The sequence below is a fragment of the Camellia sinensis genome, chromosome 14, assembly GCF_055761805.1.
Source record: "Camellia sinensis isolate YWXY chromosome 14, ASM5576180v1, whole genome shotgun sequence".
Taxonomy (NCBI): domain Eukaryota; kingdom Viridiplantae; phylum Streptophyta; class Magnoliopsida; order Ericales; family Theaceae; genus Camellia; species Camellia sinensis.
In genome coordinates this window covers 112039903-112053375 of record NC_138974.1, presented here as the reverse complement: position 1 = coordinate 112053375, position 13473 = coordinate 112039903, and the positions used below count along the sequence as shown (strand labels likewise).

Here is a 13473-nt window from a genome sequence, read left to right as displayed (position 1 = left end):
AAGTGATATGAGATAATAATTAAGAAGAATAAAGAATATATAATTTATCCTTATTTTAAAAAAATTTAAAATATATTTTGATGGCCCACTTAGTCAAAATTTCAGAGAATGGGCCATGAATAGAGAAAGAGTTGCACAACAGTAACCACAATAGAGCCATTCCATGGTTGTAGTAATCTTATATGATATAGAAGGTGGGTTAGCTATTAATAATAAATGCCTATTTGAGACTGATATCAAGATTTGAAAATTTAATAAGTGTTTTTTCATAATCTGCAATCTTTTTCTTTTGTTGGGCTTTGTATTTTGTATTTTGTGTTTGTGGTTTCTATTTTTTATTTTTAGTGTGATATTGGCTAATGTGGAGAAGTGGTTTGGAAATACTCTTCTGATCTTGGAGGACGCTTGTGATCCTCTGCTAGTCACCTGAAAATGACTAAACACTCCGGTCAGGGGTGCCGGAATTAGCACTTCGATAGGCAAGTCAGTCTCTACACTCAGGATTACTTGTATTATAAGTTAAGCATAATAGTTCTCACATACCTTCCTCTGATTGATGATTTTGTATTTATATTACTCTCCTTCTTGGGCTTTAGGAATGAGCCCACTGTCAATTTGCCGTGTAATTGTCTATTCGGCTTGGTTCGCAGCAAACCGTTTCTCATTCGGCCCCATACTCAATCGGCTATACGGCCGAATCACTACTACAAATATAGATAAAGATCACACTTTTTTGGTGTGATGTATGTTTTTTAATCACACCTTTTAAGTTTTATTAAAGTGTGGTCTTTAGGAGTGTGATTAAAAATGGTCATTTTTAATCACACTTTTTAAGTGTCATTAAAAAATGCTTTCATCACATCTTTTAAGTGTGATTAATAATATTTAGATCACACCTTTTAAGTGTGATTAAAAACATTTAGATCACACCTTTTAAGTGTGGTTAAAAACATTTAGATCACACCTTTTAAGTGTGATTAAAAATATTTAGATCACACCTTTTAAGTGTGGTTAAAAATATTTAGATCACACCTTTTAAGTGTGGTTAAAAACATTTAGATGACACCTTTTAAGTGTGATTAAAAACATTTAGATCACACCTTTTAAGTGTGATTAAAAACTTTAGTTCACACCTTTTAAGTGTGATTAAAAACATTTAGTTCACACCTTTTAAGTGTGATTAAAAACATTTAGATCACACCTTTTAAGTGTGATTAAAAACTTTAGTTCACACCTTTTAAGTGTGATTAAAAACTTTAGATCACACATTTTAAGTGTGATTAAAAACATTTAGATCACACCTTTTAAGTGTGATTAAAAACTTTAGTTCACACCTTTTAAGTGTGATTAAAAACTTTAGATCACACCTTTTAAGTGTGATTAATAACTAATAAAACCTGTGATAAAAAAAAAATTAAAAAAAAATTGACATATTTAAAGAATAATCAATATTATTTTTGCACGCGCATTTGAATAATGTAATACACACTATATACTATATTTTGAATCACAACCATATATTGAATGAAATAATATCATATATTTCATAAATGAAAGTTAAATGTTTAAAAGTATATACAAAGAAATTAATAAAAAAAAAATTAACTGTGATTACATACATTAAAAAATAAAAAATAAAAAACTTGAAAAAAGTAAGTTCTTGAATTCTTTGACCATATTTTGCATCTCTCCAAGAAATTTCTGACCTGAAAAATGAAAACACAAATTAATTCAGAAACTGCAGTAGCATATGAATAAACTAAATATTTATATTTATAGAGACTATTCTAGTCTTACCAAAGATACCGTCGGACTTTTTCTCATCATACCAACTCTTCATCTCCTGCTTCAATAGAAAAAGAATAACTACTTTGATTGAATAATCAATTCTCATGGAAAAAATGGACCAAATATCTTAAGATAGCTGAATATGAACTATGACTACAGGGCAACAATGCTTTGGAGAAGGAACAGGGTTGTGCAAACATTTTATTCGTGCCCTTAAATATGGGAAAACTCTATGTGTTAAAAGATTTCAGCAGTTAACTCATCATCAGACATGAACATGCAGAAAACAAATTAATAGCCAGAAGAGTGTTGTCATCTGCATTTAAAAATAAATAATTATTCCAAGACATGAACTTGAAGAAAACAAATTGCTCCATTTCTTAAACCACATAAAACAATTGGTCCCTGCAACAAGAGATGAGTTTGTTACATTGAAATCATATAGTGATAGTCACTTAACCACAGACAAAGGTCATGTAATGATAATAGATAAAAAAATATCAAATAAAAAATGTAACGATAATATATAAAAGTACAGTAATGCCATTTATAAATCTTGAGATGAGCTCACACAAAATAAATGATTTGAATCACCAAGATAAGCTCCAAAATAAATCTACCAAAACTTAATAATCTTTTTCCAATCAAATCACTAACTAGAGAGAAGCTATCTCCTATTAAATAGCATTTTACTCATAAACTAATGAAGACAAATGGCACCAACCAATTCTAATTATAACTTGAGATGAAACATAAAAAAACGAAAACACAAAAAACAAAAGTAGGAGGATGATCATGATCATTGTGAGGAGAAGTGTGGGTGTGGAAAAGTGGAAATAAATTAGGGGATGCCAAAGGCAAATCTAATCCAAAGAAAAAAGAGCTAACTTTAGGCACAAAAGAAAAGGGGCAGGTGGGACTAAAGTTGCCTAACCAGAAACCAATAATGGAGTTATTCTGAAATATTATTTACACGTTTGACAAATCATAGCATAGTCTAACCAAGTATACCTTCACTATTATCCATCCAAAAATACCAATCTCCTCATAGCACAGACCAACTACCTATCAGCAGTCATTCATAAAACAGAGCCCCAGATCATCAACCTGGAACTACCTACCGAAACTTCCCACAAATCTGATTTTTGATTAATTTGATACCAAGTCATGTACTGAAAATAAGGCACCTTAACCTATGTCCCCCAACCATCCAACTATGTATCTAAATCCGAATGAAATCAATCGGGTTTGACTATGTATCATAGAATGTATATAGGTTGCTGCAGATTTTAAGAACTCTCAACTTTAATGCATCATGAAATGTATATGCCTTTATTCAAGCTTGCAATTATTTCATGTTCATGATTATAAGATTACTATGTCTAGGATAATATGATTTCTTCTATCCTTTTAAAGAAGCCAACCTTGAATTCAATTTTTGTTTGTACCCTACTGAGTTGAAAAAAGAAAATGAGCTTTTAACCTATACTTTGTTTTTTAAATTACAAATACATAAGCTAGATGGAAAGAATATAGTACAAGTTGATAAACAATGGAAAGAATACATAAGCTAGATGGGAAGAATATAGCTTTTAACCTATAGTCTGTGTTACAGCTCTTTGAACTTCGAGGTGTCAAGCAATTAAAGGGACTGTCAGTTTATAATATCCTCTTTTTAAAGTGACTGTCTTCTATCCTCTCTTTTTTTTTTTTTCTTCTTTTTTCCTTTTTTTGATCCTTTTAGTATTTTGCCTTTAATCAGAAGGAGAATAATTGTAAGGTAAAAAAGTTCCTTCACAATAATACCCAGAGGATACCTTAAGTCTCCTACTTATTATTGCCAACTAAGGCTCTACGGACATTCAATTAGAATACACATTTTGCACCACAATATATATATATATATATATATATATTTCACTACACACTCATATACTTGAAAACCAAAAGAAAATATTAAATATATAGGTTGCTGCTACTATATACACAGAGTCATACTTCAATACTAACAAATTTTTGATCATAATCACTCCAAAAAGAGAAAGCATGAAGTAACTACTCAACATTGATTACAGTTTCAAGAGCAAAAATCAAATTGTTCTATACAAAGGATGAAACACTTACCAATATCAGCTGTTTGCAAAGATGGAGATGCATTCACTGGAGATAAACCTGCAGATGCATCCATAGGAAATGGAGCTGTTGACATGTGAGCTGGGACCTCAATCGGGTTTGCCTCTGACAGTGAAGTCGTCGACCTCCTCTTATTGGCTTGCCCAGGTGGCATCTGTGTAGTCTTTGTATGTAACAAATGAATTGTAAGCAACTAGAACCAAAAATTTAAAATGCATGACAATTCGTGAAATTATAAGATAACCTAATAGTCTAATATTAGAACCACATTACAAGTCATGAAATTATCAACAAAAACATTAAGAACCAACAAGAAAAGAAGCTGCTGTTGCAGAAAAGAAGAGAAAAGAAGAGAAAAATATTAAGAACCAACAAGTTGCTGTTGCAACATGAAGCTGCTGCTACAGCAAGTTGTTGCCACAATGCACAAAGAACCAAATACAAGCTGTTGCTGCCCCAATGATGCAACAAAGAGCAGGACAAAGAGCTGTTACAATGCACAAAGCAGCCACAGCTGCAGCTGCCACAAAGAGCTACTATTGTACATGACTATTGCGATGGGGCAATTTTGTATGGATGGTTGCTTGCTGAACATTAGAGCCTTAAAAGTTCATATAATTTCAATTTCAAGGCATCATAAAGGAAGTCTGCTTTACTAGTACCCTCTTTTAAAAACCTTGATTGTTCTTTGTGGAAACTTACTGGATTAAGATAAATTGCTAAGAAATTGTTATTATTGGGATAAACGCAATCAATTTTTTCCTTTTAAATCCTTGATATAAGCCTTAACTACTACATAATACTTTGAAGTTACTTCTAGACATTCATGCTGTTTTGGAGATGCATGGCATCCAGCATAAGTTGTGTATAACAAAAGCTTATCAGAGCCAAACACCATAGTTCATATGCACATGAAGCTGCAAGGCCACTTACAGGCCACTTACATTTCTATCTTTGGGAATGATCATAGCATAGGACTATAGCAGCAGGTATAAGATAAAGACAAAGAAAAATCATCGAGAAGATATAATCATACGACTACACCACACGCCACAGCTCACCACAACTGTAATTTTACAACACATTCTTTAGTCGAATTCTGTCATCAAAAGATTTTTATCCAAAGAAAATCTGATTAAAAATGTATCAAACATTTGCCAATACAGTGAGTCTATCCCATTTATGCTCAAGCTCCATATTTAACTATGAAATAGTTTGAAATCCAAATAATACATCCTATTCCCATAATGCAACATTTACCAACATATTAGGGTTTGACTTTACCACAATATTCTATAATATTTCTTCAACAAGGCAATCACCACCAAGAGGTGACCATCGACAATGTTTTTCAAATAGTATCTTATTATCAATGTGAAGGTTGTTCACTTGTATGATGTTCCTTCTTTTTTCATCCATTTCAGCCATGGTCTTTCCGAAAAAAAAAGGGCCTAAATTACAATTATCTGAAATTTTCCTGCAGTAACATGATGAGATGGCTGTAACAAATTTAGAATTCCTGACTCGTTATCTGAGAAGATAATGTTTCCATTACTGGTGCTATTACTATATTTGTGGCAGTTGGGACAGAAGATTGGGCAAGTTCATGAAGTCTATGAGGAGGAAGAAAAGCAAAACTGTTGAAAGGATTTGATCTTTAAAGGTAGTGGCTTGTCAAATAGACTCTCCTAAACAGATATATATATATATATATATGTTTTTTCAGCTTAAAGATGCCAAGAGCCACTTGAAACTCAGATTCTGCTATAAGAAGAGCACAATTTCCAAACAACTTGAAGAAACTCCCAAAATTGGTTCCAAGTGCAACAAGCCAATCCAAGCAAATAAATCATCATTTCATGAGTGTGCATAAAACTAGGGCTAACCTTAAGTTATATTCTACTTGCCAATCCTTGAATCACTATGTGGTCTCTTGAAGGTGGTTGCTCACTAGGCAAGAACATATTTTCATCTAACAGTGCTCTATTTTGAGCTTTTATTCATTTTTGAGTATTTAATTGATGTTAGGGACCCAAAAAAGTCATGAAGACTAAAATATTTGTAAACTAAAATGATCCATAAGAGTGAATTTGTAATTATCATGGGACTCGCAACTATTAGAACTAAAAGAATATAGTTCATTTGGCTTGAGACAAAGCCTATCTGTTGATACAGTTTATAAATCAATCAGAAAGTCTATGTATAAAAATCAAATGATAGAGATTAAAAAAAATAAAAATCAGAATGTCTATGTATGAAAATCAAATGATAGAGATATAGATATAGACATAGATATGGATTCTTCACAAAAAATAGAAATGAGGGCAGTGAGTTAACAAATTACAAAGAGCATTCGATGAAACATGACTGATTACAGGGATCAAAAAAAAAATCGTTGTATAAATATCATCCAGAGTGAATTTAATATATTTTACTGAGTATAAATTTAAGTATAGCTAAGTATAAATTTTATATATTTAATGACTCATATATCATCTAGACTCAACAATAACGCATCATTTTTTTAACATGCAATAACATAGTATACTTAAAGTCATTATCATCTAGACTCATATATCATCCAGACTCATCATGTAAGTCTAACATAGTATACTTAGGTAGTTGAGTCACATAAACCAGAACAATCTACACCACATGGAAATAAGAAGAAATCACCAAAATCACCAAAACATTTACAGTAGTATTTACAGTAATAAAAAGAAATCACCAAGAATCATGTGACCTTGAGTTATTTCAAAATCACCAAAATCACCGAACTGAACTGGCTTCAAAACCAGCATGTTATTGAGTCATTAAGTATAAATATAATCAGTTTAAAAATCAGTTTCACATTACCGAGCAAAGTTCCCGGCTGAGATTACCGAGCAGCCGAGTTAATCATTTCCACCTCTGTTTCAAGTTCCTGTTTCACATGGAGCCAGAGTGAACAATGGTGAGAGTGGTCAGAGTGATCCACAGAATGGTAATATGAAACTCTAGTACAGCTAAACCATTAGATAATCAAGCATCAAATGCCTAGATTATCATGGCATCACCACTCACTAAAGTAAATTGTTTATAATTTTATCCATTCAAGGATAATGTCATCCTCATTCATAATATGAGACTTCAGTACAGCTGAATCATTTACATAACAACCAAGTATGTAACCAATGAACAGAGCTATGATAGCACAATGTTATCCTAATTATCTATAAGTCATAACCCAAGAATACACATGTCATGAGTTCATTTTTGTCCCAAGATGCATGGAAAGATATGAGCCTCGCTAATTGATGGGGATAATTACATTTTTTTGTCTCTAAAATATGCGTTTTGTGTTATTTTGATAACACTTGCATCAGTTTTGTGTCGATAAACTATTATTTAAATGTAATTTAATAATTCAGCACTTGCGTCAATTTTTTCCTATTATGGTTTTCAATATTCACATCTCAATTAACTCTATTTCTATTGTTACTAAAGTTACATTCCACATTTTTTAAAGTGGTTTTAAACAATCAGACCAAAGCTAATAGATACTTATGCATAACAGGATAGACAATAGAGTGCAATAATCTAAAACTTTTACATACATTAGAGCAAAGGAAGAGCTTGACAAAATTCTGTGTAAGAAGTCCCAAAGATTTTTCCTTCCTATTATCTGTCAACAAAAGTATCTCTTCATGGTAAGTTCAACAATTGACCCAAGACTCACAACATTGACTTGTCCAATTGTTCAAGTATAATTACCAATTGACAAAACAAAAAGATCAGTAAGTAGCAATATAATAATAAGTATGTGATTGTAACAATATAATAATAAGTACGTGATTATATGCTCTGATTATTCAAAGCTGTTTTTTTTTTTGCTTTGAATTTCTAACATGTAAACATAGAATTTCCTGTTTAATGTTGAAATTTCCTGTTTAAAAAAAAAAAAAAAAATTTGTCGAAATTTCGGAGGGAGGGTAACACCATAATAATTGAATCTCATTCTCCAAGCCAAGTCTGGTAATGGTAAGGAAGATCGAAGGTGCTGTGATTGTGTGAGAGAATAAAAATGAGAGAATACTCTATGAAAATGAGTATATAAAAATGAGAGACCCAATTCGGAGCTGTGCATAACTGTGCATATAAGAGACCCATGAGAGACCCATATGAAGCATATAACTGTGCATATAAGGAACCCAGCATCCATATGAAGCATATAAAAATGAGAGACCCAATTCGGACCTAGCATCCATCATAAAGGAACAATACTCATCCATCAAAAATGAGTATATAACTGTGCATATAAAAATGAGAGAATACTCATATGAAGCATCCAATAACTGTGCATATAACGATGCATATAAGAATTGGATAACTGTGCATATAAGAGACCCAATTCGGCAGTTAAGAGAGGAAAGGAAAGGAACCCGAAACATAATATATGAATTCAATAACTTTTGAATTTGAATTCAATAACTATGAGCTAAGAGTGCAGTCTGTGAGCTAAAATGTTGACATGTGCTTGTCTCTAACCTTCTCATTGGCTTGAACTTGAGTATTTTTATTAAGGGAATGCGACCCAAGTCATTGGGATATCCTATGGGAGGGTGTCGTTTCCTTCTTGTTTGGTTAGACAATAATTATAAAAGAAAGGTATGTGCATGAACTGAATGAAAAACAGAAATAAGTTTTAACAACTCACAAACTAAGGGGTATACTTTATAGTAAAAAATTATCTTAATCAAAACCTCCATTTCCCTCCTCTCTATGCAGTTTCTCTTCCCTCCTTAAAAACAATCCAAACATAGTGAATAATAAATATCGACCATTTTCCCCACCTATCCTTCGTTTCTCAAAAACTTTCAATCCAAAGATAGTGTAAGAGAAACTACTAATAAAAATTAGCCCAAAATCATCTCCAATTCTTTTATAAAACTACAAATTTGTCATTATCACTAAATTATAAAATAATAAATTATTCAATATTCTATCGTTATCATCAAGAAATATTACTAACGGTGTGAATTTAGTAATCATTACAAGAATTCAGAAAAAACCCATCTGAAATTTGTCAAAGAGAACAGCCAGTTAACATCCACTATTACACTCACTTATGAACAGCCAGTTAACATCCACTATTACACTTTCTACAGTGAAGCACCCATTAGAACTATCAATGAGAACACCTATACCCCCTATGTATCATGTTATCAAATTCCACCAACACAACTTGTATGACACCAATAAATATTAATAAAAACCCAACCAAACACCATACTACAACACTCACGCCAATCCCCAATCAATACAAATATGAGCATGGATTAAAATAAATCAAGTAAACAAGGAAGGAAAATGGTGAAATGCATATGCAAGCTAGTGATTCCACTCGAAACTCAAATGGTGTGATGACTCGCATTTCTGTAATCCACTTGAAACATTCAGGTTTGCTGTAATCAATCAGAAAAAATACTTCAAATCTCCATCAATACATTTATTCCTTAGCATAAGAGATCAAGCCTCTACATAGAATAAAACCCCTAAATCTAGGACAAAAATCAAAACACATTTACTCATTTCATAGAAATCAACATTCTACAGCATCAAAAAACAAAATAAAAACCCTAGAGCTAGAGTGAAATAGGGAAATAGAGAGAGAGAGAGAACAAAATAAAAAACCTGGAGCTAGAGTGAAATAGGGAGAGAGAGAGAAAGAGAGAGAGAGACCTGAATCAAAATCGATTGGAGGCTGGACGGTGTACCGACCGTGGCGATGAGACGGTGAGACACAGTGAGGAACGGTGATCACTGTCGATGAGAGGGACGATGAGCGATGGGCAATGGTCAGTTGATAAGAGGGAGAGCGATTGGGGATATGAGAAGGAGAGCAAACGACGGCCTGTTTGTTTTTTGCCATCACAGTACACGAAATCTTATCATCCGTCGCCGCTCGCCCTCGATCGAGAGAGAAAAGAGGGGGTAGAAGAGATTAGGGAATTTTTAGGTTTGAGATTGGGGATATTTTTTTTGGGGAGGGGGGCGGTGTGGAAGCGGGAATGGGGAAAAAATAAAAGGGGGAGCGGGAATGGAAAAAAAATAAAGGGCGGGAATGAAAAATAAAAATAAAAATAAAAATAAAAATAAAAAATAAAAAAATAAATTTATTTTTTGTTAAAATATATATTTTTTTTGTAGTTAACGAAAAAATAAATTTTTTTTTTTTAGTCACTAAGATTGAAAATTTATTTGTTTCATTTTTATTTTAATGGAAAAAAATATTATTATTTTTTATTTGGTAGAAGTAGGGGTAATATATATTTTAATGAAAAATATTTTTCACTAAAATAAAAGTTAATTTTCTGTAGTCACTAAAATAAAAGTTAATTTTTCTACGACCTATTTTTTTTTAGTAAAAATCATGAACTAATTTTTTGTGGTAGAGGAAAGGTAGCGACATTAGTGGTGGAGGTGGTGGATAAGAGATGATGGTGGTGGTGGTGGTGGTGGTGATGGCGAAAAATATTAGTGGTGAAGTTGTGGTAGTGGTAGTGTAGATGGAGTGGAAGGGGTGAAGGAGAGGTAATGGTAGTAGTAGCGGCAGTAGTGGAGTGGTGGCGATGGTAGTAGTAATGGTAGTCGTAGAGGTGAAGTGGCGACAGTGGAAGTAGTGGTGGTGGTGGAATGACGTTTGTAGTAGTGGTGAAGGTGGTAGAGGAGATGGGTGGTGAGAGAGAGAGATGAGTGAGAAACGGATAGAAGAGATAGAGAAAGAGAATAGAGCGGGAATGGAAAACAAAAATAGGTGGAAATAAAAAATATTTTTTTTTGTCAGAAATGAAATTTAAATAACAAAATAATGTCGTTTAACTTTCTTTTTCTTTTTTTTTTTCGACGGGAGTTGCCGTCGTCAAAAAAAAATATTTTTTGTTAAAATATATATTTTTTTGTAATTAATGATTTTTTTTTTTTTTTTTGGTAGAGGATAGAAAGTGGCAGTAGTGGTGAAGGTGGTGGATAAGAGATGATGGTGGTGGTGGTGGTAGCGGCGAAGGAGATTAATGGTGAAGTTGTGGTAGTGGTAGAGTAGAAGAAGTGGCAAGGGTGAATGAGAGGTAATGGTAGTAGTAGTGGCAGTAGTGGTGAAGGTGGTGGATAAGAGATGATGGTGGTGGTAGTGGTGGCGAAGGAGATTAGTGGTGAAGTTGTGGTAGTGGTAGAGTAGATGAAGTGGCAAGGGTGAATGAGAGGTAATGGTAGTAATAGTGGCAGTAGTGGTAGTGGTGGCAATGGTAGTAGCAATAGTAGTCGTAGAGGTGAAATGGCGACAGTGGTAGTAATGGTGGTAGTGGAATGGCGTTTGCAGTAGTGGTGAAGGTGGTAAAGGAGATGGGTGGTGAGAGAGAGAAAAATGAGTGAGAGACAGATAGAGGAGAGAAAGAGAGAGAGAGAGACAAAGACAGAGTGATGAGCAAGAGAGAGACAAAGTGGTCGCTAAAAGTGCATTTTCTTGTAGTGGATAGATAAATCGAGAGGGAGCTCAGTAAATAGAGAAGACAGAAAGGAGAGAGTGAGCAACGCGAACATAGTGGGAGAGAAAGAGAGAGAGAAAGAGAAGAGAGAGAGAGGGACAAAAAGATAGAGAGTGAGAGACAGAAAAAAGATAGAGAGAAGAGAGATGAACGAGAGAGAGATAGAGAGAAGAGAGATGAACGAGAGAGAGAGAGAAGAGAGATGAGCGAGAGAGACAGAGAAATATGAGAGAGATACAGAGAAGAGAGATGAACGAAAGAGACAGAGAGAGAAAAGAGATGAGAGAAGAGATAGATGAGTGAGAGACACAAAGAGAGAGAGAGAGACAGATAGACAGAAAGAAAAGAGTGATGAGTGAGAGAGAGAAAGAGAAGAGAGAGAGGAAGATGAAAAAATAGGCGAAAAGATATAGACAAAGAGAGAGGGAGAGAAAAAAAGAGCGAAAAGAAATAAACGAGAGAGAGATAAAGAGAGATGAGCGAGAGAGATAACGAGAAGAGAGATAGAGAAGAGAGACAGAGAGAGATGAGAGAGATAGAGAGAGAGACAGACAGACAGAGAAGAGTGATGAGTGAGAGTAAGAGAGAGAGAGAGAGAAGAGAGACAGAGACAGAGAGATAGAAAGATGAAAAAATGGGTGAAAAAGTTCTGTGTCTAAAGCCTCATTTTCTAGTAGTGAGTCATCTCTATCATTCATGGGTAGAATAGAGGCGCGAATTTGGGAATTGTATATTTTATATAAAAATCAAATTAAAATATTTTATACAATCACACCTATTTAGGGAGTGTGATTAAAAAGTAGTAATGTATATATAATCACACTTTAATTAAAATGTGTGATTACAATATATATATAAAATCACACTTATTTAAAAAGTGTGATTAAAAAGTAGTAGTGTATATATAATCACACTTTAATTAGAAGGTGTGATTAAAAAATATATAAATAATCACACTTTAATTAGAATGTGTGGTTAAAAAATATCTATATAATCACACCTATTTAAAAAGTGTGATTAAAAAGTAGTAGTGTATATATAATCACACTTTAATTAGAAGGTGTGATTAAAAAATATATAAATAATCACACTTTAATTAGAATGTGTGGTTAAAAAATATCTATATAATCACACCTATTTAAAAAGTGTGATTAAAAAGTAGTAGTGTATATATAATCACACTTTAATTATAAGGTGTGATTAAAAAATATATAAACAATCACACTTTAATTAGAATGTGTGATTAAAAAATATATATATAATCACACTTGTTTAAAAAGTGTGATTAAAAAGTAGTAGTGTATATATAATCACACTTTAATTAGAAGGTGTGATTAAAAAATATATAAATAATCACACTTTAATTAGAATGTGTGATTAAAAAATATATATATAATCACACTTGTTTAAAAAGTGTGATTAAAAAGTAGTAGCGTTTATATAATCACACTTTAATTAGAAGGTGTGATTAAAAAATATATAAATAATCACACTTTAATTAGAATGTGTGATTAAAAAATATATATATAATCACACTTGTTTAAAAAGTGTGATTAAAAAGTAGTAGTGTATATATAATCACACTTTAATTAGAAAGTGTGATTAAAAAATATATAAATAATCACACTTTAATTAGAATGTGTGATTAAAAAATATATATATAATCACACTTGTTTAAAAAGTGTGATTAAAAAGTAGTAGTGTATATATAATCACACTTTAATTAGAAGGTGTGATTAAAAATATATATATATAATCACACTTAATTGAAAAGTGACATAAAAAATAAATATTATCACACTCAATCAAATTAAGTGTGATTAAAATATCAATCTAATTTTTTTTATCACACTTCCAATAAAAGTGAGATCTTTTTTTTTGTCAAAGTGTGATCTTTAACTATTTTTGTAGTAGTGAATAGGACAGGATTTAAACTGCGGGACGAGGTCGAATGAAATATATGCTTCGACCCAAGTCCGAATATTCGGCCTCTCCATGAGTCCCAATATTCGGCCCCCACAATTGCCCC

The 13473-nt window shown here is 32.5% G+C and overlaps 1 protein-coding gene across 6 annotated transcripts; it reads right to left on the bottom strand.

The window, feature by feature from the left end:
• Positions 1–1520: 1520 nt before the first annotated feature.
• Positions 1521–10020, bottom strand: LOC145807963 (uncharacterized). Of its 6 annotated transcripts, none has more exons than XM_082907097.1 (5): positions 9643–10020; positions 7518–7585; positions 3913–4084; positions 1798–1843; positions 1521–1706 (listed from the first exon to the last, which is right to left on the bottom strand). In XM_082907097.1, exons 1-4 carry the CDS (start codon positions 9830–9832, stop codon positions 1824–1826), a joined length of 450 nt encoding a protein of 149 aa, XP_082763223.1. In that variant the 5' UTR covers positions 9833–10020; the 3' UTR covers positions 1521–1706; positions 1798–1823. The 6 variants fall into 6 exon arrangements, 3 of the variants coding, with proteins under 3 accessions (XP_082763223.1, XP_082763221.1, XP_082763222.1); XM_082907095.1 differs by having other exon boundaries at positions 1798–1866; positions 9643–9978; XM_082907096.1 differs by having other exon boundaries at positions 1798–1846; positions 9643–9978.
• Between the last annotated feature and the right edge of the window lie 3453 nt (positions 10021–13473).